The 27,255-nt window shown below is 39.1% G+C and overlaps 1 protein-coding gene across 4 annotated transcripts in view; it reads right to left on the bottom strand.

The window, feature by feature from the left end:
- LOC124171888 (5'-AMP-activated protein kinase catalytic subunit alpha-2) overlaps nucleotides 1-12,453 on the bottom strand; it is a 75,273-nt gene extending 62,820 nt beyond the window's left edge. The window contains exons 1-2 of one of the 4 annotated variants that reach the window (XR_006868003.1): nucleotides 12,169-12,453; nucleotides 11,759-11,953 (exon numbers count right to left, since the gene is read on the bottom strand). Coding sequence is in view for 3 of the 4 variants with exons in the window: in XM_046551271.1 (XP_046407227.1) it covers nucleotides 11,759-11,864 (106 nt within the window). In the remaining variant the exon portion in view is untranslated. Of the gene's footprint in view, nucleotides 1-11,758; nucleotides 11,954-12,091; nucleotides 12,111-12,168 lie in introns of those variants that run through there. The other 3 variants (XM_046551271.1, XM_046551273.1, XM_046551272.1) reach the window with 3 other exon arrangements.
- Between the last annotated feature and the right edge of the window lie 14,802 nt (nucleotides 12,454-27,255).

Here is a 27,255-nt window from a genome sequence, read left to right as displayed (position 1 = left end):
GCATGTCCCTAGTTATAACTCATTGAAATCCAAGGAAAAGAAGTTAATTGTTCCTATTGTTATCGACTTGATTGTATTTGTAAATGATCACATTTAAAAACTTATTACATTTATGTTGAATGAACTACGCAGCCGAACGGCTTTCTTCATCCGAACGCTCCTATCTCAGGTCTCGTCATACCTAAATTTTCCCCTCCTTCCCCTTCCCAAACCCCATTCCCTCGCCCGAGGTACATGGGATATCCCCACTACACCTCTGCCCTCCCCTTTTGCCCTCCAATTCCCCTTTCCCTGAATGGGCCGCAAAGGCTGGTCGCCGATCACCTGATTAACAGAGGGAAGACGGGCGACACGACATCATTACAATATATATATACAATGTTTTGGAAAATATGAAATGCACGTGGCACGTAATATAAATAGTTCAAGTCAATATCAATAAACACAGAGAGACAAAAAAAGAAACACTCACACTGGAAACTCGGAAAAATAAACTCGGAAGCTTTCGAAGAACTGTCTTCTTCCTCAACCTAGCTAAGAATGGGGAGGAAAGGAGAGTGATAACTAGGTTGAGGAAGAAGACAGTTCTTCGAAAGCTTCTGAGTTTATTTTTCCAGTGTGAGTGTTTCTTTTTTTATACATATATATGTATATATATACTACTTCATTCATTCACACGGCGCCATAAGAGCAAACATACATATAAATTCACAGGTAAGGAAAGTAAGGGATAGGAACATATAATGGAAAAAGGATGAGGACAACGGTGCTGTGGTAGATGGAAAAAAGCCAGAAATCAGAGGGTAAAAATGCGGCCTGACTGGGACTCGAACCCAGAACCTCCTGGTTGCAGGCCAGGTGCTCCACCAGTTGCGCTACCAGGACGCTTAGATTTACCATGATTTCTGCGGGGGTTTATACACAGTATACTCCCTTTGCTTTGGCCCACAAGAGTAACCAATAGATGGCACTGGGGCAGCTCACCACTCACCAACAGAAGGAATGGACGAGGACACAAGGATGAAAGGAAAGATACAAACTCACACGATAGCAGGAAAGAGACAGGAACATGCATTTCGGGGCACGCAGAGCCCAAGTGGAATAAGCGTATATGGCTGATACACTACTTCATTCATTCACATGGCGCCTTAAGTGCAAACATACAAATAAATTCACAGGTAAGGAAAGAAAGGGATAGGAACATGGAATAGAAAAGTGACGAGGATATATATTTCAAGTTCACATTCACACAAGTCGCCACCGGCGAATATACAATCATAATAACAAATATAGATTGAAACAAAGAGACAGAAACATAAATACAGGATGATGACACAGTGTGGCGTGGAAATGGAACGAAGGCCGAAAACATATGGAAAAAAGTTCACCTGAACCGGGAATCGAACCATGGACCTTCTGCTTTCCGGGCAGATGCTCAGACCACCGAGCTATCCAGGCTAATCTAATCTCCAGTGTTTTCGGCGGGGGTTTATGCAACCAATTCCCCCCAAGATCTAGCCCTATGAGTTGGCCAAGAGATGGCTCTGGGCGTAGTTCCCGCCACGAACGAAGAATTCACCACACACAGAAGAGGAAATGGTATTAAAGATGGTCACAATCACACACATCATAGGGCTAGATCTTGGGGGAATTGGTTGCATAAACCCCCGCCGAAAACACTGGATCTGCATCCAGTGTTTTCGGCGGGGGTGCCATCTGACAGCCAAAGTGAGGAACCATGGGTTTTAAAGGGTGCCAAAGTCAGTTTTTCAGTTCATTGTTCCGCATAACAGATATTTTGATCTCCGAAAGTCATAATGGGGGTCAAAGGTCATAGAAAAAATATGCAACGCGCTTACCCCCGTTCCTTCCAAAAATTTTCCTTTTCCTCACAGTCTTTTCCGACAGGCCTCCCATGCCCTCTTAGCTTCACGCCGCAGTTGATCATTTATTTCTCTAAACATTCTTTTGATTTCCCGCTCATAGTGAAAGACAATACTCCGTTTAAAAAGATATTGGCTATGTCCGAAACCATAAGGTAAAACATAAAAGAAATGGATAAATCCAGCTTTTATTTTGATTGCATCATGCAATGTGATAAATATTTAACCATTAAAGAGAAATATCATAAAACGTCAAAATTAATAGGATTATAAACTGAAATGTGAACATGGAGTTTTCATTGTGCTAGTCAACCATCCAATTGCAGAAATAGTTTTGATTGCCATGCTCTTCTTCTCGAAACTGCACCATTACACTTACTAGGGCTTCAAGTTTAGAATATTTAAATTTTGTTATAACGCACTCCTGGAATTGTTCAGTACACGCTGCACGGACAATAGTGCTCAGCGGCAAATGCATCTTAATGGAAATGCCAAGACGAATCTACAACTGCATGTCTCTACTTTGATGAGATTGTTGGGTGTTCAAAAATCTCATCAAAGCAGAGACATACCCAACCAATTTGCAAGTTTGAATGTGAAGTAATGTTTCCAGGACGAGGGACAGGCATGGGGAATTGCAGTCTTTACAGTCAAATTGGGACATTTTCTTAACTACTTACATAGCATATTTTTAGTACTTTCATGGGAAAAACTCGCAAACCTTAACATGAGTGTTACCAATGGAGGTCTAATACTTAAATGAAAAGCGGCATAAATGGGTTTTGCTATTTGCTTGTTAATCTTTAAAACCAATGGGATTTCAGCATAGTTATCAAGAAAGTCCTATGTGGCGTTAGACCTCCTTAGGACCTTCTTTGAAGAGAGATGTAGTGGAAGCATGTGGACACAGAGTCGGGAAAAAGGATGTCTGGGGAAATAAATAATCAACAACGGCGTGAAACTAAGAGGGCAAGGGAGGCTTGTCGGAAAAGACAGTAAATATGTGTACTATGCCACTCACTTGGTCACCATTCAAAACCTTTGGTTGGGGAAATTAGTTTTCCTACTGTTTCAAAACATACATCTATGACCTTTGACCCCCATTATGACCCTTGATGGTAAAAAAAATCGACAATATGGATCTAAAAACTGCAAAATTGACTTGGTCACCCTTTAAAACCCATGGTTCCACACTTTGGCTGTCATGATGGCCCGATGTTTAACTCTATGACCTTTGACCCCCATTGTGACCCTCGGAGGTCAATTAGTGACTAATACGGGTATTTGGACAATACCAATGACTTCAGCACCCTATAAAAAACATGGATCGACACCTTCCCTGGTATGCCATTCTTTTTTGTCACCATTATGACCTTCACGGTGACCTTACTGGGTCAACGGTTGAATTTTTTTTAAATAAAAGTGTTATTTTCGGGTTTCTCAGGTCCAAAACCCTAAGAATTGACATCTTGGTCATTGAAATTCAGACATTTTTCTATCTCGATTTTTTTAACATTGAAACCCCATAAGGCAAATTCAAATTTTTGGTTTGGACCCACATTGTGAGGTCAAAAGGTCAAAATTGTAAAATTTTGCTTACACTCAACAAAACTTAGGACCTTTCCCCATAAATGTGCCAATTTTCATGAACATTGCTCCATGGAAAGTAACTAAATTTACAGGTCAAAAATGACACACGACCCTTGGGACAATCTGTATATTCGCATGTGGCAACTTGTGTGAATGTGAACTTAAAATGTTTTATGACCTCTATGGTTCGTTTCCTCTTATTGGGATCAGTGTTCCCCAAAACGCATGTGCTATGTCTATCGTACTGTGTGTATGATACTCATAGGGCTAGATTCAGTTCACCTTCGGCACCAAAGATAGCGGGTCAACCCGCTGATACGTCTGCAAGTTCTTGTGAGTGCCCTTTCTTTATGTGTTTCTGTGTTTTTGTAGTGTCAACTTTTGCCCGTTCTCTTCGATCGCCCATATACATATATATATTATCGCTAAGTGCGCTTTCATCAAGATTTTATACAACACGCAATTCCCTACTCCCTCTCAGTCCGTGCCCTTCGCATCTGCAACAATTCACCATCTTTTCAACGAGCCACACAGAACCTCCACCATGCTCTCCTCAAACATGAGTATCCAGAACCCCTGCTTAAAAAGAAAATACTCTCTCCCTCCGAACAATACACCCCACGCACCAAAAAAGAGAAAAACTGGCAAACTTAATCTCACCACCACATTCTTCCCGGGCACTCAAAAAATTAAAAAAATATTAAAATATCTGTATTAAAATATCTCCCCCCACCTTCCTCCCTGACTCCATGCAACCGCCCCCGTTGCAAGTGCTGCCCCCTGCTACGCCCCACCACCTCACCAGTCATCAATAGATCCTCCTCCACACCTTCCTGTACTTCCTTCAATGTTGTTTACAGGCTGTTTTGTAATTTTTGCCCCTCGTATTACATAGGAGAATGTACCACACCCATATCCATCAGAATGAATAACCACAGGCACTCTTGCAAAACTCCCCCCTTTCATGAACCCATCCCCATTCACACTGCCTCACACAACAGTTCTTTTGATAAATATTTTTCCCTCACCTTCATTGAAGTTCTGCCAGAGAGGGCAACTACCATCGAGGTGAGAACTAGGGAGATGGCCCACATCTGGGTCGAAAAGGCGTTTGAAACGCCCGGGATAAACATTGCCCATTAACAGCCAAAGCAAACCCTACCCTCCCTTCCCCCCTCTCCCCTTCCCCTTCTTCCACCCCCACTACTTCACCAAAGAGGACTACTGGAGAAATTTCCCCTGCCTGCAGCAGTTCACCTTCGGCACCGAAGTTAGCGGGTCAACCCCCTGAAACGTCAGCAAGTTTTTGTGAGTGTCCTTTCTTTATGTGTTTCTGTGTTTTTGAAGTGTCAACTTTTGTCTGTTCTCTTCGATCGGCCATATACATATATTATCGCTTACAAGGAGACATCGCCAAAGTGATGTTCGGGATCTGGATGCGGATGTTATTATCTGAAACTATATAGGTAAGGTAGAAAAAGTGTCACGGCTTTCTTCCACATAGGCCCGGGTTTGAGAGATATTCGCATGTAAAGATTTCGCGCAGCGTGACATCCCTTGAGTAAGCACTCCCTGTCAACTATGGCCGTTGCGTTGCCGTCTAGGTCGATAGTCCCCTAACCTGTAGTTGGTATCTCGGGTTCAATGCCCAGTGCCGGCTAAATTTTTTCTCTCTTCTTATTTTTGAAATCATTGTAACATTTTATCCCCATTCGTTTTATGTGGTTACTTCGCGATTTTTTAAATTTAATGTCAATTTATGGATTTTAAACGAAACTCCGAATTGTGCCTTTTTTTTTTTCAACTTCCCCTTCGACAGCACATGACGGCCTTTTACAAAGAGGGTTTCCTATATTAACAAAGTAGGTACAACACAAACATCCATGCCCTGGATAGGGATCACCTACCCAGGCGGGATTCGAACCCACGACCTTCGGTTTGGCAGGCGAGGACTTTACCCCACCGCCACCGAGGCCGGCATGCTTACCATGCGAATTAGAGGACGTATATAATTACTTACACGTGAATTTTCGTGTAATATGCTCATCATGTGCACCGATGCACACCTCTGCCTCGCATCAATTCACCGATTGTACATCTATTCATGAATCGTTCCCCGGTTTTTGACGCGTGTGCCTCTACTTTCAATGTCTTTCTTCCATTTCTGAAGTTCCGGTATTTTCCGGCTTCAACGTTTTTTATTCATAATATCATTTCCACTAGGCATTCCCTCCATTAGATTTTCTTCACAGCCCACCCACTGTCTTCCCAAAAAATCTCGATCTCTACCGCTTCCACTCACCATGCCTCCCTCATGACCTGCCCCATAGCGTCCTTCAAAGACTTCCGTCCCAACAACCCTCCTCCGTCCACAGCTGACCCTCAATTATCCCTGAATGAGGCGCCGAGGCTCAATTGTGTGAAAACAGGTGCAAAAGGTAAACAAAGAACACTTATCTATGTATGTGCATAATATTCAAATATGCATTAACCCATATCAATGGTATAAATTGTGGATACCAGCCCCCTCCAAATCGGCTGCTACGCCGCTGGTTGGCTGGCCCCAAAATCCTCCCACGTTATTCAATTTTTTTAGTTCGTAACAGTGGTGCTGGGAGCATGTCGTGCGTCCAGTATCACATTGCTGTTTCATTCATTTTAACGGTGAACCAGAGAAGGTCGTCACTTGGAAGATGTTTTATATTGCTAAAAGCTATTCAAATTGTAGCTGGTCCGTGCATCGCGCTTTTGTTATGTGTCTAATAATTCTACAAGATACAGGAAAACCAGGAAGAATGGCTGAGCTGAAAATAAAAGCTTTTTCAAAGCAGTGGTAAGTACTCAAAATGCGGTGGATTACCTATGTTAGTTTTATGGCTCCTGATATCGTTAGTTTGGTAATTGTTTCATGGTTTTAGATCTCAGTGATCTCATTTTTAAATTGAAAATATGTGTTATTCGCTAAGAATAAATTAACGGTGCAAATAGATAGCGGAAATACTGCAGTATCTGCAATGGCGGCCGTGTTTATTCCTCCATGCATGCCCTTTCTCATGTTTTTAAAGAGATCGATACTGCAAAGCTTATTATTCACTTAACTTTCTCGTGGCTATTGCTTCAAGCTGAAGCTTAAATTACGTTTTCTTTACTTCATGCGTTTGAATAACTTATATTCCATCTCATCCACCCCACGTGATGTTTTTAATAATTATGATTGTTTAACTGGCTGATGTGAATTTTAGCCAGAGTACATTAGCCTTCTCCATTTATTTAGTGAACTTTTTATTGTTATCTTCGCGGGAATTCAATGGTTCATGTTTTTCACATAATACGGAAGTAATATCACGCCACATTGCCGTAGAGGAATGGTTCCATCAGTTTTTACTTATTGTGCTATTGTACTTAATTACTAGTTTATATCCTCCATGATTTCGTAGCTCGCTTTCCAATTAATGGATGGCTTTAGATATTTAGAGACGAATTTTGTGTGAGTACAGAAAAGTGGTGGAAAAATATCGCACCACCACGAATGTTTACTTAAAATGATAGGGAAAACTTGTATTATTTCATTTCTATTAGATACAGTTGTGTAGTGAATTAGTGTTTTTATGATCATGGTGAAAGTGTTAATGTGTATCCTACTCTAGTTTTAGGACTTAATGACAATGCAATTATTATGGTAGCTTCTGTTATCTAGGGATAAGGTTTATGGTGCCCTGACGTTAGTTATGCTTGGATCCATGCTCATTTTATGCAAGAATTGATGTTGTGTAGCATACAATAATCTACATGGACTAACGGTGATCCTCCTATGTAAATATTGACATTTTTACAGGGGACATGACTTGTTTAGAAATTGTTTTTGTTGCACTGAATTGTTGAGGCCTTTACTTCTTAGAATTCCATTATATGGTTGGAAGGAAATTACTTTGCTTTTCTACAGAACACACACTTTATTGACGACTATTTCGGTACACTGTACCATTTTCAAGACTAGTGATACACATAAGAATTTGCCGGGATATATACTCTGTGGTCGGGTGATTGGAGGGGAAGGGAAGGGGGGAGGTAAGTGACAGGAAGGGTGAAGGTGGGAAGGGATAGGGGAAAACCAGAGGTAGTTACAGAGAGGAGCGTGGGTTGGCGTCACAGGGGTTTTTTGGGGTGTAATAGTGGAATGTCTAGGAGGGGGGAGTGGAAAGGGAAAAGTTGGTCGTTAGCAATGGGTTCTTTACTCTTTACAATTTTTAAAATTTCCAACTGTTCTCTGATGTCCAGCTGTGTTCCTTTCTTGACTCGGTGCAGCAATTCCGGGGTAAAATCCACTTGGTGGCCTTCCTCCCTAAGATCCAACCCACACTCCTCTCTGTAACTACCTCTGGTTTTCCCCTATCCCTTCCCGTCACTTACCTCCCCCTTCCCTTCCCCTCCAATCACCCGACCACAGAGTATATATCCCGGCAAATTCTTAAGTGTATCACTACTCTTGAAAATGGTACCTAGTGTACCGAAACTAGTTGGCAATAAAGTGTGTGTTTTGTAGAAAAGCAAAGTAATTTCCTTCCAACCATTTTTTTTTGTTGTAACCAAAGTGCAACAGTAATGTGGTCAGGATATTTTTTGCTGAAAGGGGGCATGGGTTACTAGTTGTAATCAAAAAGGAAGTCATGAGAATAAAGTAAATGGTGGTAATATTGAGAATTAAAAGAACGAGTTTAGCTCTTGATATTTGTGATCGAAAATTTGGCCCCACCCTCTCATGATCATAATTTTCTCGTGCCTCAAAGCCTCACATTTTTGGTGTGACGTAACCATAACCTCATGTGAAGCCATTATGAGCAAACTGTGGGGATCTCTTGTGGTTAAAGCACTGTCATTCCATATTTATAACTGATACGACCTGGGATTGCAACCATTATTTTTTAAATAATTTTTTTAACTTTGCCTAATTTTTAAAAATTTCTATTTCTAGCCAGTCTCTCCAGATTCTTTGGTGGATGTGATACTGCCACAACCTTGGAAAACCCTCAAATCTTCATGAACTTTGAAATTTATTTACATTTTTAACACTTCCAACCTTTGTCCTTATCCCTTCAGCTTGCCTGTACAGTGTTAATGATAGTGCTTGTACTTTCATGAATAAATGAATTGAAAATTTGAAACGCCGACTCGATTGTCTGCATTGCCAATTTTTTTAGGGACTGGTACCTTGATAATAATATGTCAGGCAGTATGCCGTTTAGCGATAAATTTATGATGATCAGGACGCAAGTGACTTCTTTTTAATGTTGAAGAGCTAATAAAATACCCCCTTGCAGACGATAGCAAAGCATATTCTATTCCTTCTAACGGCAAATTTTTGTGTACAAGGGATTGCTAACTGGCTGTCAATGAAATTTAAAGGCTATAAATTCGCTTCTCAGTGCCCAATTTAGTTTAGGTGATTTTTAATTCGTTGTTCCAGCGATCAAGAATCGTATTTGGTTCAATGTAATTTAGCAAAGCTGGACGCGCGGACCCCCACTAGCACCATCTCTCGGCCTTTTCCCCGCACGGAAGCTTTGGAGCCACCTAGCGGCCGGAGTTGGAGGGGGCTGGTGCATACTATGTACAGTCGGATTCAAAATTATTGCAACAAATGGAGCGGCGCCACTTTCGCCGCAGTTTGGAAATCAAGTTTCGGTATTTTCTATTCTATCTGTGGGAGGGAAATTTGAACAACATTCCCACCTCCCGTAATATTTTTATAACAACATCATTAAAGGGAAATGTAGGCGGGATATGTGCAATGTTTAATACCACATAAATTGTGCCGCTCATTCTAGATAATAAATCCACCTCCAGAATGTCAGTTTACTTCCTCTCGTAAGTTACGAGAGGAAGTAAAGTGACGCCAATCCGTCGAAGTGTATTGTCTATTGTATTGTCGGGTGCTAAAAAGAGCAAAAAATATCAAAAATCAGTACAAATTTCTCATTTCAATGATTCAATGTTAGAAGGGGAATCTTTAAATGCTGTGGCAATAGAACTTCGCGAGGAAAAGGAAATAAGTGTTCCTGAGGGACCGGAAGTTGGAGATTGGGTGTTAGTCAAATTCCTGAGCAAGAAAAGTGTCAGTCATTATATTGCATGTGGGGAAGGTGTTGAGGACGAAGAACTAGAAATTCAATGTGCACGGAAAACATTTTAAATGGCCGGACACAGATGACAGGTGACAGTGGATTTAATTCAAATTGAGAAAAAAGCTAGATCACCCACACGAGGTAAAAATAAGCAGAAGAGTGACCTACTGCCATTTTAATGTACACTGTGATGTTAATAATGTTTATTAAAAGATGGATCAACAATAAATATGGTGTTTTCAATTCTTAGCTCAAAATATTTTTTTATTATGTTGCAGCTCCATAACCCACATACCAAAAATCATCCCGTAACCAGCCCTTTGACGTTTTTTCTTGATTAAATAACATTTTTTCATCAGTTATGAGTCCAAGTCCAGACATAAGGGCATGCAAAGACTTATTTCTGTGAAAATTAAAAGACTGTCCCACTCAATACCAGAATGACGGTTGAAGTCGGACACGCTTTATTCTTTATTTTGTCAGAAAACATTGGACAATTGGTTAATGGAAACAGTACGAATGCATAATTTGACTAATTTTTAATTCTTAGGTAAACAAAATATTAGCGTAAATCAAAAACCAATCTCGTTATATGTAAATTACCAATTAAAGTGTCCGACTTAAGACCGGTTCATGGTACATCGCAAATTATGAGGACGTTATAAATCATATTTACATGCATGCTTAATGTACATATTCTGCACATTTTATACCACAGTGGTGGCATAGTATTTTAATATTATGTGAATATTATTCGCTTTGTGCAATGTGGGTTGCTTCATGACCAAAAGAAGGACAAAAACTGGGCAAGCAAGTCAATCCAGAGAAAAATACAAATCAATTTATGGGAGACTACCTATAAGTTCAAAACATATTACTATTGGATTTAAAATACCTGAAATAATATCCACTCAAAGCTCTAATTAATATAAGTTGAAATATTAGAAGCCATAACCCAGTCATTACTGGGGAAATACATCTATGTCCTACACCATTGTACCAAATCACAATCAAACAACAAAGCATATTAAGACGAAATGTAGTTGACATAACCCATTGGGCAACTGAGAGTAAAAAAAATCTCAAGATCCAAGAGTGATAGAGTTGAATTTTTCCTTATTGATATGAACATTTGCAATTTTCCACTATTATAAGATTCCCAAAATTATATAATCGCGAAAAATTGCAAGTGTTTATTTCTATAAGTTACAAAAATCAATTGTACCAAAAAGATTTTTCAACAGGTTCAGCAAAACTTTTGAAATAATGAAACTTAAAAGGGAAATAAACATCCATGGGAAAAAATATCAGAAATAATTGTTTTTGGCATAATCTCTATGATTCTCAAGCCTATCAACATAATGCAATAACCGAATGTCGTTCTTCGGAGAGAAAAAAACAAGAGCGATTCGAAAGTGCCCACACTAAGAAGACAAATTAAATAATAGATATCAATATCAATCGATTTATTTCAATAAGTACCATGCCTCACATATCACAAAAATTGTATCCAAGAGCGAGGGTCACAAGTTTTCTGATACGGCAAAAATTATGCACCCAACACCTAAGTCTGTCACACAGCAAAACAAACAGCACGATAGTGACTTCTACCACTGCTTTTTGTTATTTAAGTATACCGGGACTAGCCACGGTGATAACTTTTACCGAGTCACCCGCAAATTTCCACAGAGGAGATAGACCCCTCGGTAGATTAACTGGCTAAAGCACTCGGCCGAAAATCGAGGGATCCGGATTCGAATCCCGGTCAAGGCGAATGGTTTTTCCTCTGTGGATTTTTAGCACAATTCTACCACTGTGTTACAGTCAAAATTTTGTATTAACAGGGCCTCAAAGAATAGCAATAACTTCAGATTTATTTGTTAACATCATGAGTAAATTCATGCTCACAGTTGGCACAATTCGAAAAATACGCATAAAGACCAGTTTATCAACCAAAAATTCGTTGAAGTAAGTATTTTTAAAACACAACTGCTATCAATGATCATATAAAAATCAGTGCATACTGAATTTGAAGGAAACATTAATAGTTTGCCTAATCAACAGGGAAAGCTTTCGCTGAAAACTATTTCATTTTGAAGACGGCAATAAGCCAATCGTCAAAGCATGACAGAAAAATTATAGCATCCAGGCGAAGGCACTCACTCTTTACTTTCCCGAAGGTGCCCACACCAAGAGTTGGCCCCAAAGTGTAATGGCCTATTTTGACGTAAGGCTGAGGGTGAGAGCCTTGCTGGGTCTTCTCAGCCATATTGCCTCGATACCTTCAGGTGCCTAAATCGACTGAAGTCTTCGTCTCCGGTAGAAACCTTAGAAACTTCGGTATAGATGAACGTCTACCTGTGGCATTGAAGGTAAAGAAGATGCAAGTATAGAAACTAAAGAAATTAATGACATCCTATGGCTTAAATAAACACATCCACATCGGCTCAGCACAAACACGTATGATAGATAGCTTAGAATGCTATTGCTAAGCACATTGCCTATACTTGAAGATACATTCAGCACAGCAAAAACTAACATTAAGAAATGAAAATAACGCAGCGATTACATACCAGCGCCGTTAGAGAAATCCAGTTTCGCATGTTTACCTTCAATTTAAAACCCTTGCTTCTGACGTCATACTTGAGTGTACAGTAGACTTGAAACCGCTTGTGGTAGCAGAAGGCATAGATAACATCACTTTTATGCGAGCATATTTATAGCTGTCTGCTTATCAATTTTGCAATATTGAAATTTTTTTATACAAGGTGGAAGTTGAAAAATAAATACATACTTCAAATTGGGGTCATTCTGCAGTAATACAGTACCAAACAACAAAAATATTTTATGTATTTAGATACTGGTAGAATCGACCAAGGACCGAGTCGATACCAATCAGTCAATGCCGTCAGTAATTGGAAAATGCTCTTTAACCTGTATTTACTTCACTATTGAGCATATAATCCTCTTAATTTAAATCATTTCATCTTTTAAAAAGGATTTAGGAAAAAATTATATTTTCAACATTAATTTCAATGCATTTCTACTAACCGACCGATCGGTATCGCTCGATTCTCTCGTGGGAATACATTATTTCGAGATATAAATCCTGTTTGCCTGAAAGGTTAGTGCGTAGCCTACGTTATATACAAGGCCGTCCAACGTCGGGAAAAGGCTGGGACAGCGCACGTAGTTGAGTCTTCGGCCGGTAGAGGCGCTCTTTTGGAAACATGAATAGGGAACTTGCATATATTTCAGATATAATCAATAGCCCCAAAATTATATAAAAATATATGTTTGCATACCTCGGTGAAAGTTTTTTTATTATTTTATGACGTGGTTTACGATATTTAATGCATCAAAGTTCACGAAAATTTTCAAATGCAAGTGAGAAGCGAAAACGCCCGATGATTGGCTGGTAGAAAAGTGACGTCATAGTTCAGTACGAGGAGGCGCGGCGGCACGGCCATAGTACTTGAATTGAATACATGCGACGGCGTGGTTATGATTCATTTATTGAAGTGCAGACGTATCGCAGTTGTTCATTGTGACTTCAGGGCTATTATTTGATCTATTTCTCCTCCATTGAAAGCGATAGATTGCGTAAAGATGAAGGCATATGGTTATTCTTAGGCTGATCCTAGCAAGCTTCCTGTTACTGATTCCATCATGATAACAGGGTATTTTAGTGAAACTGTAGACTTCGTCGGCTCGGAAAGTCGATGCCGAGAAATGGAAAGATAGCTGATGAGCATCTGTAATGTTTTATAGTTCATAACAAAGTGAGACTTGCGTATAATATTGGCGAAAGCGTATACTCATGTGAAATGTGTATTCTTTTGGCAGTCCGGTAGAGTCTTATGGTGAACTTATTTCCACCTCGAAGCTGCCGATGATACTTTCAACTTAAAAATACCTTGCCTGGAGGGCGAAAGGAAGCTCTGAGGAGGCCAGACTATTAATTTTTCAATTTAGTAGCGATAATATAGACGAACTTCCAACACAATCTACCATCTTGTGACTAAAAACCCCGAAGCCACTTCCTATTCTGCAGGAAGAATCGGTCAATCGCACTTCGATCAATATAATAAACACAACGTCTTCAGGTGTTCATAAGTTACTTTTGAAATGAAATACTTCCTAAATTAGCATTAAAATGTGCATGTTTTCCAAACAGAGTCTTTAATACATTTTGGGAGCTTTTCTCACGATATATCTGAAAACTTCTCTAAAGGCGAGCTCATCGTCATTGCGATCGGTTGTCACTTAAAAATTCCGTATCGGAAATCCTAGAGGGATGACTTTCGACAATGACCGTGATCACCTGCACTCTCACTATCACTGGAACCCGTGGTGAAAATATCATCCCAATCCAATTTCTATTTGGTTTTAACTGGGGAAAGAGCAACATAGAACTGCACATTCTTTGGGCAACTTTGGGTTTGACTTTCCCTCAAACACACCATTTCCCCTGTGGTGCACATCAGTCCTATCTTTATACGATGGCCTGACAACCTTTAAATGGATCCTTGGTTTATCCTGACAACCAACTAAATGGAAATTGCTGATCCACACATGTCCATTCTTATCTCCAGAGTTTCCAAATCAAAGGCCGCGGAACATATGTTCAAAAAAAAAGTTGAGTCACAAGAGGTAGGTATATTCCTCTTGTGACTCAACTTTTTTTTTGAAAAGCAAGCAACGGCGTAGAATAAAATCAAAGAATGCTGCGATTCATTTTTTGTGACCACCTCTGGATTCCATTCTTTTTCCATCTACAACTTTCTTTATTTTTCGGGGTAAACTATGGGACAAGATAATGTTTAAATATTTTCATTAATTTATAACAAAATATAAGTTCGAAAAATACCCAAAAGCCATTTTATTAATCCGCACTGATGAGTGTAAATTAATGTGGAAGATGAATGCTGTAGACGTAGTAGTTTTCCTTAGGTTGAGTCGCAAAGTTCATGAAGTTGACAAAACGACTAATTTTTCGGTGCGCGGAGTCATTTATTGCATTGTATATATTGTCTACATTTTTCAATTTTTTTGTAATAAAATAAATCAGAATTTAGGATAAAATTTCCTTTAAAATGACGTATAGTTCATTATTATAGCATGTAGTGAAGCCAGGATATAAATTTGCAAAGTACAGCGGCGCATCATTTTGACGCCGACAGTAGAAGAAAACGCTGTCTTCTTGGCTGGCACTCGAATGCATGAGGATCAACGTTGCTCTATATTTTCATATTTCCGCCCTTGATTTTAAACATCATGGAATTTTCTATGTCCTTCCGTAACTGAAATTGAACAAGTGCCTTAATAATTTGAGTCCATCGTAACCATCGAGAAACACCTATCTCGATTTTTGTTCGGAAGTTGAGTTTTTATTCTACGGCGGCCGAATTATCGAAAAATCTCAGTTTCAAGTTATTCAGTCAATGAAATATGGAAATATTATTTATATTAAAGTTATCTTCGCTCACATAGCACACGGGTTTATCATTCCGTTTATTATACTCTTATTTTTCCGTATACGCTCATCCCGACAGACGGCATGCATCGAGGCTTTTCTTCTAATTTCCTCCGTGGGAATGCAGACGAAAATTTTTTTCTGGGGTGTTATTGCACAGAGGAATAATGCACCACTTGTAATTTTTCCTTATTTCACCCATGTTCTCCTTTAAACGCAACGTGGCTCTTCCAAACCTGCAGTTACCGGGCTTGGATCTTGGACTCGTACTGAACTATGACGTCACAGCCAAAGATTAGTGGGGGCGGTATTTTTTAGCCCGCGAAACTCGGGCGACTTTTGGGAGTCATTTTCTAGGGTATAAACTGAATTTTAAGCGGAAAAAAGTATATTGCTGTACTAAGTGTTTACTGTAGTATATCAGCATACTGTTTATAAAAAGTATGCAATTTCCCTATTACATGAGATCTTACGGGAAATAGCAACGGAACTGATGAAATTACGTTATTTTTATCTTAAGAGAGGCTCTAAATTCTTTCTAATACTTGTAAATCTACATAATACCCAGCAAGCCACCTTTAGGGTGTTTGTCAGGGGAAAATAATGAAGAATGAGAAAAAGCGAGGATATTTATTTTAAGGAGGTCTCGAGAAAATTAGTCCTAAGGCGATTGATTTTGGACCCTATTGCAAAACATTTTTCGATGGAAATGATTACTCACTAACCAAAACTTACCAAATATACAAGAATTGCCATGAGAAAAAAATCTCCTGAACCGGGAATCGAACTGCGGTCATACCGCCATGCGCGTCTTTAGGGCAGGGTTGAGACTCTTAACCGGTCGTGAAGGGGCCATAACTAGGACTTTTTTCAGGGGGTGCAACGATCAGTTTGCCACTATCCCTCCCGTGATCCCCTTTTCTCTTCCACCCCTAAAATATAATACCTCTGTAATCCATTTTTTTATTGTGCGTTAGTTGAAATTACTCGCCGTATGTATGCTGTGAAGAACTTTTATTAATATTAGTTTAAAATGATTTTTAATTATTTTGGCTAACTAATTTAATTATGAAAGTTAAATAACTTTTCTAATAAATGTTTCAAAATTTTCTGCTCCCCTCTCTGAAATCTTCGCCAGAGGCACACGCCCCCCTGCAACGCCCTAGCTCCAGTCTTGGGTTGCGGCTTCATTGAAGTCCTTTTTTCCCGCGTTGACATCCTTGACGAACCACAAGGGTTTAAAATCTAGCAATGACGGATATAGATCTGCACCAACTAGGTGGGGGGCCTATCTTCGTGAATTACTACACAACCAGGGGAATTTCCCCCTAGCCGAAGGGGGGTTCGGGGATTTTGAAAGTTAGGATTTTCCAGACTCAAAAACGGCTGTTTTAGACTAATTCATTGATAAAAAAGACACTATATTATGCAGGCGTGGTAGATCGTTTTACAAATGCCAAAGCGTTAAAATAGGCCCTAAAAGGTTAAAAATAATTTGTATTTTGACTCGTTATAGTTGGTAAATTTGCCGGAAAATTTTGCTATCTGCTTTACGTCAAAGTAGTGACATATGAAAATTTCAATTTTTATCTATAGCGTATGTTACGACTCCTAAGCATCTCCCCTCCCCATGGATCCGCCACTCTCATCTTGTACCATGAGCCTCGGAACAATTGCCATGGGAATCAAAGAAAGTCTGCTCAGTGGGCTGGAAATCCAAGATCACAGCCTCGATTCCCGGTTCAGGGGAATATTTTCTCATGGGAAATTCATGGATATATCACCGCCGTTCACGCAGCAGGTTGATTGCGTGAATCGTTCAGGGGCAAGGGGGTCGAACCGATTCTCACCCAATCTCACGTGGAGGGGAGGGGGGTCCTGGCAAGTATCACGTCTTTTTTTCCGCAAGAAACAGCGTAAAATTGTAAGAAAACTGGGTGGAATTGAGCAAAACGTGTTCCTCTATTAAACTAGTTAAATTATATTTTTTGTGGGAATTTTCACCGATGGCCAACGTTCATTCAGAAGACAGTATTCCATTGCGCGCCTTGTGACCCCATTTCGGCCTCTATTCCTTAGCTACAATTCTAGTCACACCCTTGAGAACATGAGAAATCAGTTTCTTGACCGTAGACTGACATCTGACGGAGTAAACGTTTCCAGTGACTTCGTCAAGTTACTCTACCGACAGCAGGAAAACAGTGAAAACATGTCAAGAACTTGAATTTCAAAACTTTCTACCTCTCTGCGATAGAGTAAATGACTCTGAAGATTGCAAATCACTGTTGCTTATCAGGAAACTCAATGACATTTCTAAGGGCCATGAAACTCCTGCAACGCAACCGGAAGATCTTCTCGAGATATGAAGTAGACCTATTCCAGGTATGGTTACTGAAAAAGTGTTTGTCGACTGATTAATTATTTGATAGTTAATTAATCATTATTAACAAATTTCCCCAAGTGACCATCGCTTATATATTTGAAATATATATGAGAGAAGCTGCAGTAGCTTTCGTGGCGGGTTACCTTATCCGAATCGCAGAGGAGAGAACTGAATGTATAGGGCGTCTGGAACCTCTCGCCGCATGTCAAAAAAGTGCTCCCTCACTGTTATTAGTGAATCATTTGAATAGATCATAGATAGATTGTTATCCTAGCAAAAACTTTACATATTTCTCAGTGTAAGCAGTGCGCAAACTTGACAGCAAAATTTTATATTCGGGCAGTACTGTTTCTGCAACGCCAGCTACTTGAAGAGCAATTACTGACATTCATTTTACCAAGATTTCTGAAGGAATTTGCTTGTAAGCAATGCACAAACCCGGTATTGCTTCGTGTAATATTACAAAAAATTTTTAGGCCACTTCTGGACAACTATGCTAAAATGAAACGGACACTGTAACATGGAAGAAGTAACAGCACCTGCGTTTAGGAAAATATCACTTTGTCGGAAATTCCTATAATTTTGAAAACATTATTCCGTGAAAAATACCAAAAAATAAAGGCCAAAATTAAATAAATATGGTAAATGTTAGCATAATCACGAAAAGAGAACTAATTTTGACAAAAATCGCGTCTGTTTCAAATGTTCGCCATTCATTCCCATACGAATTTTGTTCTCAAAACAGCGCCAGCGGCGACAACTGGAACTAACTCCAGACATGCTCATTCTGCCCGTTTACAGCCCACGTTGGACGGCCTTATGAATAACGTAGGCTACGGTTATGCCCCGTTCACATTACGTTCTTTTTACGCCGGTTAGCCCCGACCATGGTTACAAAACGAGGTGTGAACGCAAGTTCCCGTTAACCGTGGTTGGGATTCTGACCACCGTTTTCCGACCATGGTTGGCGGTAGTTCATGCGTGTGTGAACGCAAGTTGGTTAAAAGCTGGTTAGAAAAAGAAGAAGGCGAAGCAGCAACGAAGGGTGCGGTCCGTTGAACGCTACCAATGCTTCGGAGCGCCACCAAGCGGTCCGTTATTCGCTACGGAGCGCTACAGGTTAGGCTGTGACGTCACGGCAAACGTCATACACCCGTTTCCCGCCTCGCTCCGGACCAGCTCCAGACGCTCCCCTGAAAACTTGGGTCAGCGGAGGAGCGAGTCAATTTTTGGCGGAAATTCGAAGGGAATGCACTGAGGCAATGGAGAGTTTACTCACGTTGCAGATGATGGACGCTGAATGTGGACGCCTTTCTCCTATATAAGTGACTACGAAATAACGGAGTAGACGCGTTTAGTAAATAGATGTAAATTTAATTGTGATTTAAATAAATATATAGCAAGAACTAAATATCGACAAACATTCTCGTATCTCCCCCAAAATGAACTCAAATGTCTTTGGAAGCAGCCTTTACATACAAAAGGCAACAAAAATTATTAAAAGGGGCATTTAATATAAAGAAAGGATTGTAAGAACATATATCGACAAATTTACTCATGCAATAAATTAAAATCTGAAGAAAAATAGGATATACATGAAATAGATTAATGTTTTTTAATAGTCGTTAGCCATTATAAGTTAATATGTTTCAACTGGGAAAACGGTAGAGTACCTACTTTTTCCTTTACTAGGGTAATGAGTTTCATTGAGAAGGGTAGGCGAGGGTTGGTGTGAGAAATACAGTCCAAAGTTTCTTCCTTTACTATTTGGAGCCTCGGCATTGAAAAATAAAATTCATTTTAATGATATTCAAACATATTTATTAATATTCAATGATCATAGTCACCTCAATTCGCAATTAAAACCACATCTTCGATTTCATAATCCCAGTTTGCCCACCCTCGTTCATTTCCGCCATCTTGACTTCGCTCCTGACCGGTCCGAAAAGAAATTCTCGTAGCGAACGTAGCGCCTATGGACCGGTGCTCCGGAGCACTTCCGTCTGTAGCGTCTGGTAGCGAAAGTAGCATTCATTGGACCGCACCCGAAGTGGGATAGGAGGAAAGAAAACAGAAAATAAAGCATTCGAAGAGGAGACGGCCGTTATTGTTGAATTATATTCGTCAGAATTAATTCTAAGGAAAGTGTTATTGATTCATTCCGTAATGTTTTGTATATTATGAGATTTTAAACCTGATTTAAGTTATGCGATATACTATATAGTTCGTAGTGAATTAGCTATTAGCTCGTATTGTATTGTTCGGACAGATTGAATAATCTATATTAATATTTTGCTAGAATCAAGTAAAATGTGCGAAACTACCATAATAGAAATCCGAAAGTCACTATGATTTAAATGTTTTGGTAAGAGTGCTTAGTCCCAGTTTGAAAAAGATCACTTATGTTCATCCTTGGACAAAAGTTCTTCCACTATCAATATAAAATATCAGGCTAATGGCTTGTCAGATATGACTATAGAAAATAAAGTTAGAAACGTCGGGTGATACTACATATCGCAAAAGTACCACGTTCTTTCTCTTATTTCATAAGTTAAATTTCAATAATCGTCACATTTCTGCAAGTTATTCGTCCACATTTGAAGAAGAGGTATAAGAGTTTTAATTTACGGTAAGCATCGGATTGGATCATGTCCTTTGGCAAATCCGAAAACAATAATTGCGAAGAATTTAATGCAGCGAAAAGTGTATATCCATCCCAAATCACAAGTGTGTCTCAATTGAGGCTCAAGTCTCAAGATTAGGTCCTCGATTTTCTTCACCTACATCAATGATTTGTCAACACATCCGAATCAAGGGAAAGTAGTAGTATATGTTGTTGATATCAACCTAATTATCACTAATATTCGCTTTTATTCGTATTAAATAGAGCAGTAGGAGAATGCAAGCCACACTATCGATGAAATGATTAGTTGGACGAACACATTTATATTACCTTCTACGTAGCAAGGAACAATGATTGTCGACGCTGGAATGCAATTTTTAATTCATAAGCAGCTAATAATATGCACATACGTTGAAAATCATTGCAATTAACACAAGAACTTTTCCCTGCACATTCTCTATTTCCTTCCAACAGGTTATACCAGGGTTATACGCTCTCGTATATTCATTTTTCACTTGCACTTACTTTACCACTCATCAGATGTCGCCAGGGTCTAACCATGGTAAGTGTGAACGCGCGTTGGTTATGACGTCATCCTACGCTGGTTAAGAATGATGGTAATGTGAACGGGGCATTAGTGAATAGGGAACTTGCATATATTTCAGATATAATCAATAGCCCCAAAATTATTTAAAAATATATGTTTGCATACCTCGGTGAAAGTTTTTTTATTATTTTATGACGTGGTTTGCGATATTTAATGCATCAAAGATCACGAGAATTTTCAAATACAAGTGAGAATCGAAAACGACCGATGATTGGCTGGTAGAAAAGTGACGTCATAGTTCAGTACGAGGCACGGCCATAGTAGAGGTTGCATACTTGAATAAATGCGACGGCGTGGTTATGATTCATTTATTGATGTGCAGACGTATCGCAGTTGTTCAATGTGACTTCAGGGCTATTATTTGATCTATTTCTCCTCCATTGAAAGCGATAGATTGCGTAAAGATGAAGGCATATGGTTATTCTTAGGCTGATCCTAGCAAGCTTCCTGTTACTGATTCCATCATGATAACAGGGTATTTTAGTGAAACTGTAGACTTCGTCGGCTCGGAAAGTCGATGCCGAGAAATGGAAAGGTAGCTGATGTGCATCTGTAATGTTTTATAGTTCATAACAAAGTGAGACTTGCGTATAATATTGGCGAAAGCGCGTATACTCATGTGAAATGTGTATTCTTTTGGCAGTCCGGTAGAGTCTTATGGTGAACTTATTTCCACCTCGAAGCTGTCGATGATACTTTCAACTTAAAAATACCTTGCCTGGAGGGCGACAGGAAGCTCTGAGGAAGCCAGACTATTAATGTTTCAATCATAGGCGCCGACTCCATGGGGCTTGAGGGGGCCCGAGCCCCCTCAAAAATCCGTTATGGGTGTGAGGAAAAAATGTGTCAGGCTTCTCGATTGATATCGAGATTCGATTAATCAGGGTTCTAATGTTTGTCATATGACTCTTTGGGTTTTGTGTTGGGTATTTTCCCCCCTCCCCTTCGGCGAGTTTCGTCGCATTCGGGATTTTCCAAGGCCCGGCCAAGTCCCTTTCGGCCCCTTTCTCATGGTCTCCACCAAGGGGAGACTCAACTCACACCCCTTGGGAGTGCCGTTACGCGAGGGTCAGTAACCCTCAAACCCTAGCATCCATGCCTGTGCCGACGGCGTGGGTTTCAAGTCAGTGTTCAGCAAAAGCCGGGAGGGTGTGGACGTGGAGTTTTGTCGTGAGATTACTCGTGAGTTGCACGCGAAATAAACCAAATTCGATTGAAGGTGTCCTCGCCTTTCATTTTATCATAACCCAGGGCACACGTCCCCGCGCGCACTTCTTCTGAGCCACCTTTGGGCCGGATTGCGCGAACAGCATGTGATAAGCGAAAAAAGAAGAATTAATTTCTAACTTTAAATTTATAAGAAACAAATAATTTTTTGAAAAAAAAAAACACTACAAATAGCATTGGGTGACCACGCAGAAGGGATGAGATAGGGTCGTGGCCCAGGAAGGGCCTGGGCCCCCACAAGCGAGTCGTTCCGAATGGAGGAAGAGATAACCTCACAGGCATACCTACGTCACAGAAAATGGCGGCGGGCGCCAAACATATTCAAAATGAAATGCTGTACAAGTATGATGCCGTAAAAGATAGAAAGGAATGATTAAAAACCGTGGGACGTACATGTTTTTAATTTTATACAAGAAAATATAGAATTATCGCACACATTCTGTAGTCCTACTCATTAAAAGCCGAAACATAGGAAGGATAACCTTAAAGGAATACCGCAGTCTTCAATGCATACCTGTAATGCAATCCTAATAATGGACAATTTAAGAAAAAAATATAATTGTTAGCGTACGGATAACCTTTAGGCATACTTCAGTCTCTAATTTGAACATGAAAATCAATTCATAGATTGCAAAATCTATTAAGAACTTAGGCGTTGAAGACGGGATAACCATCGGGCATACCTCTGTCTGTAATGCAAACACGACAAACAATGCACAATAAATATCAAAATTCCAGTTATCGGACGAAAGATAACCTTCAGATATATTACAGTCTTTCACGTAAATGTGCAAAAGTATCCTAAGAAAGGACAATTTATGTAAAATTATAATTATCGGAGTAGGGATAACTTTCAGGCATACCTCTGTCTCTACTGTAAACATGACTAACTATGGACAATTATTATAAAAATTCAAGCTTTTGGTTGATAGATAACTTTCTGGAAAAGCCTAGCCATTAATATAAATGTGAAAAACTATCCTAAGATTAAATAATTTATGCAAAATAGTTGTTATCGGAGTAGGGATAACTTTCAGGCATACCTCTGTCTCTACTGTAAACATGACTAACTATGGACAATTATTATAAAAATTCTAGCTTTTGGTTGATAGATAACTTTCTGGAAAAGCTTAGCCATTAATATAAATGTGAAAAACTATCCTAAGATTAAACAATTTATGCAAAATAGTTGTTATCGGAGTAGGGATAACTTTCAGGCATACCTCGGTCTCTAGTGTAAACATGACTAACTATGGACAATTATTATAAAAATTCTAGCTTTTGGTTGATAGATAACTTTCTGGAAAAGCTTAGCCATTAATATAAATGTGAAAAACTATCCTAAGATTAAATAATTTATGCAAAATAGTTGTTATCGGAGTAGGGATAACTTTCAGGCATACCTCGGTCTCTAGTGTAAACATGACAAAATATGGACAATTATTATAAAAATTCAAGCTTTTGGTTGATAGATAACTTTCTGGAAAAGCTTAGCCATTAATATAAATGTGAAAAACTATCCTAAGATTAAACAATTTATGTAAATTAGTTGTTATCGGAGTAGGGATAACTTTCAGGCATACCTCGGTCTCTAGTGTAAACATGACAAAATATGGACAATTATTATAAAAATTCAAGCTTTTGGTTGATAGATAACTTTCTGGAAAAGCTTAGCCATTAATATAAATGTGAAAAACTATCCTAAGATTAAACAATTTATGTAAATTAGTTGTTATCGGAGTAGGGATAACCTTCAGGCATACCTCTGTCTCTACTGTAAACATGACTAACTAAGGACAATTATTATAAAAATTCTAGCTTTTGGTTGATAGATAACTTTCTGGAAAAGCTTAGCCATTAATATAAATGTGAAAAACTATCCTAAGATTAAACAATTTATGCAAAATAGTTGTTATCGGAGTAGGGATAACTTTCAGGCATACCTCTGTCTCTACTGTAAACATGACTAACTATGGACAATTATTATAAAAATTCTAGCTTTTGGTTGATAGATAACTTTCTGGAAAAGCCTACCCAGACGGCACAGGAAGTTTTCGTACCTGAATACGAGGGTGGACCATCAAGATACAAAAATCGCGCTTAGGAAGTTACTAAAAAGGTTTTGTTTCTTTATTTCCTTTAATGACGAAAAAAGATGCAAGAGGACTGGCAAATTCATATGCATCGATAAAATTGTATCTCGTCTATAAAACTGTATTCGGTCTGGGACTATTTTCTTTCGCGGGTGGTGCCATCTGGTGCCATCGTGCCATATCCTCCTAGAAAGATCACATGTCTTCACAAGCCGATGGAGCCCGCATCGTTTACGTAACGTCTCACCACATTTTAGGGATTTTTGTGGTTAAGTTTGTAAAAAATAGAGTGTCTGGTAATGGTGAAGTTTCCCTTATTCTTTAATTTCATTCACTGGGCTTCAGAAACGTGTTTGTGAGATATTTTTGTTAAAAAAGGCCTTTCGTGTGTGTATTGTCGGGATGTAATGGAAACTCCGGGACATGGTTCAAGATTTTAGCTTTCCAAAAGATCCTGAGTTGAAGAAGAAGTGCATTTGGGCGATAAGAAGAAAACATTTCACCCCTACGAAAAACTGTGAGGTATGTACTCTCTTTCTCGTTGTAATTATTTGGATGTAATTTTAAGTCAGAAGTGGCTTCGGGATGTTGATGCATCAACATCCCGAACTATTCAGTACTGAAGTACTATTCAGTACTAAAAATGGTGATTCAAAATATTGTAGCTGCAATTCTTTTGAAAATTCTTTCATTTTAGTTGTCTTTTTTGTAGTAATTCATTCGGTAAACGTGTGGTTAAAGGAGAAACTAGGAATAAGCTGCCAAGTTTATAGGATCGAATATTGCTTCTCAGCTTGCCCTATGGTGTATTACACGTCGGCTTTCATCATTTCAAATTATCTTATGCTATAGTTTATAACAATAAAAATATCAGGCATACAAATATTTACTGTATTTACGAGCCTAGTAATTTGATTTCTCATGCAGAAATACCAAAAATTGGAAATGATTTGACCTAATAAGTTACATGGTATTTTATTATTTATTAATTTTAGGTGTGTGAGCTTCACAGCGCACCTTGTGATATCAGAAAATAATCTGTGGCCTTGGACGAGAAGACGAGGAGAAAATTCTTGCTGAATTGAAGGCACCCAGGATTGGAGGAAGGTACCATTGCTTCACTGTTACCTGTCGCCAAGAAGACAGACATTGTGGCAGAAGTGACATATTTGTGGATGTGGATTTGATTTGTGCAAGTTGATGCTGTGATAGTGGACGTTCATCGGAGAAAGTATTGAAGATAGTTTTTTATGTATCGAGCAGTCCTCTTTTAAATAATTTTCTATTCGAAAGAGAATAAGAGTAATTGCTTCGCTAAATTAGATGTGGGATAGAAGAGAAAATTGGAAATATTATCGTGGTTGACAATAGAAAATACATAATATATGTATTGTATTTCTGTGGGTTTTTCTTTCCTGCCTCTAAAATTTCTTGCGGTGGTGACTTCATGCAAAGTAAGTATAAAATCGGAGGTGTGATCTAAGAGATAACATGTTTTATTTTACAAGTGTTTATGCTGATGATTTGGCAGGACTTTCATATTTTTAATAGGTTGATACATTTACTGCAGTGACCTAGGGACTTTTACTCATACCAAATAATTTTTCAAATACTTTAGCGCCTGATATGGGTAAGTTTTAGTAGCTGAGACTGAACTATACGTTAATTTTTGCTTGCATTTTGATGAATTCGATAGTACTAATAGCAGATGTGTCAGCAATCCTGTTTCATTGGCAAATTTTATTTCGTCAGGCTTTAGGGTAAGCTTTTTAATGCTCGTGGGCTATGTGATGTCTTATTTAGTGTCAAAATTAATAAGAATTTACTCTTATTAACATCTCTAGGTTTCCATGTAAGTACGAGCGCACTTAAGAATGCTGGGGATGCGTGAATTAGCCTTGAGAATCTCATTTCTCGCAGTTATTTAAGTGGCCGAGTAAGTTTTGTAAGTTCTCAATAGGTAAATAGTACTGTATCATGGTAATTAGAATTCATGATATAGTATTATTTACCTATTGAGAACTTACAATTCATAATGATTCATAACATTCTCATCGATTGAGATTAGCCTGATTGCTGTGTTCCTCCGCGCTTTGTATCCTATCGTACGTGCTTAGTAGCGGACATTCACATGCTTCGTACGCGCTTCGTCGACAGGCCGCGAATGGAAAGTATCCATTGACGAAAAGCGACGAAGCGGCATAGTATCCCCGTAGTCAATGGGTACTATGTACATACGAATTAGATACGGAGGGTTCTGTGCCGTCTGGGGATATTAGTATACGACATGGGACTATAATACAAATTATTTTTTTAAGCAAATAATTTTATAAACTAATAAAGTGCTGTCATAATTCTCTTAAAATTTTGGTTTCATTAACCTTTTCTGTGCTAAAATGTTACAATTTGAACGACCACGGCCTGCCCCCCTGGGGCACTCATGTCTATATCCCTATTCCTCGAAAACCCCATGGAAACCTACCTCCCTCTAGCTCACTACCTGACTGAGACTGAGCATTGTCACCCCAATGTGTTTTTTTATAAATCTATAGATCCACTATAGTGGCAATGAGTGCTGAGTAGTTATGAATAGTCTTTACCCAATTTTTGTTCATATGAGCCACAAATTTGATGTATGTACCTTCTTTTACTATATCGCAAGCACAGGCTACTTTGGCCCTAGGGTACCTCTGTGGTCCAAAAATAAAATAAAACAAACCGTACTCCGCAGTGGTATTTGTGGCAGTATTTGAAATAATTCCAGGTAGTACCGCTAGGGAGTAGTATCGTTGAAGCTGCCTGATGGCTCAAGTGATTCCCCTCTGAGCCACTAAGTGGTACCCCCACATTGTCTGACTAGTGAAACCACGTGCAATTTTATACTCCCAAACTTCGTCGTGCATAAGATGCATATCTTCCTGAACGAGCCATGTAATTAAAATTTTTAGAATACTTTTCAATGCTTTATGTCATTCTGTTGTTAAAACTCTATGAAACACAATGGCTGCTATTCTGGATGGAATAGCATTATGCTATTCTCCGATATTGCAACCGATGTTGCTATAATGTAGCGTATTGCAACGCCTATGCTATTTGGTATTCAGAACGGTTGCAATTCGTGTTTTTACTACACCGGAAGACGTAATTCTCAGAATAGCATAGGCCCGTAGCAATTCACTATTCTGAACGGCGAATTGCAACCGGCAGGCTTGCTATAATATTACGCGGTCTTCGATGCCGAGCTATTCGGT

This window comes from Ischnura elegans, chromosome X (genome assembly GCF_921293095.1).
Source record: "Ischnura elegans chromosome X, ioIscEleg1.1, whole genome shotgun sequence".
Classification (NCBI taxonomy): domain Eukaryota; kingdom Metazoa; phylum Arthropoda; class Insecta; order Odonata; family Coenagrionidae; genus Ischnura; species Ischnura elegans.
The sequence above is the reverse complement of the archived record's forward strand: the minus strand, read 5'-3'. Positions and strand labels throughout refer to the sequence as shown.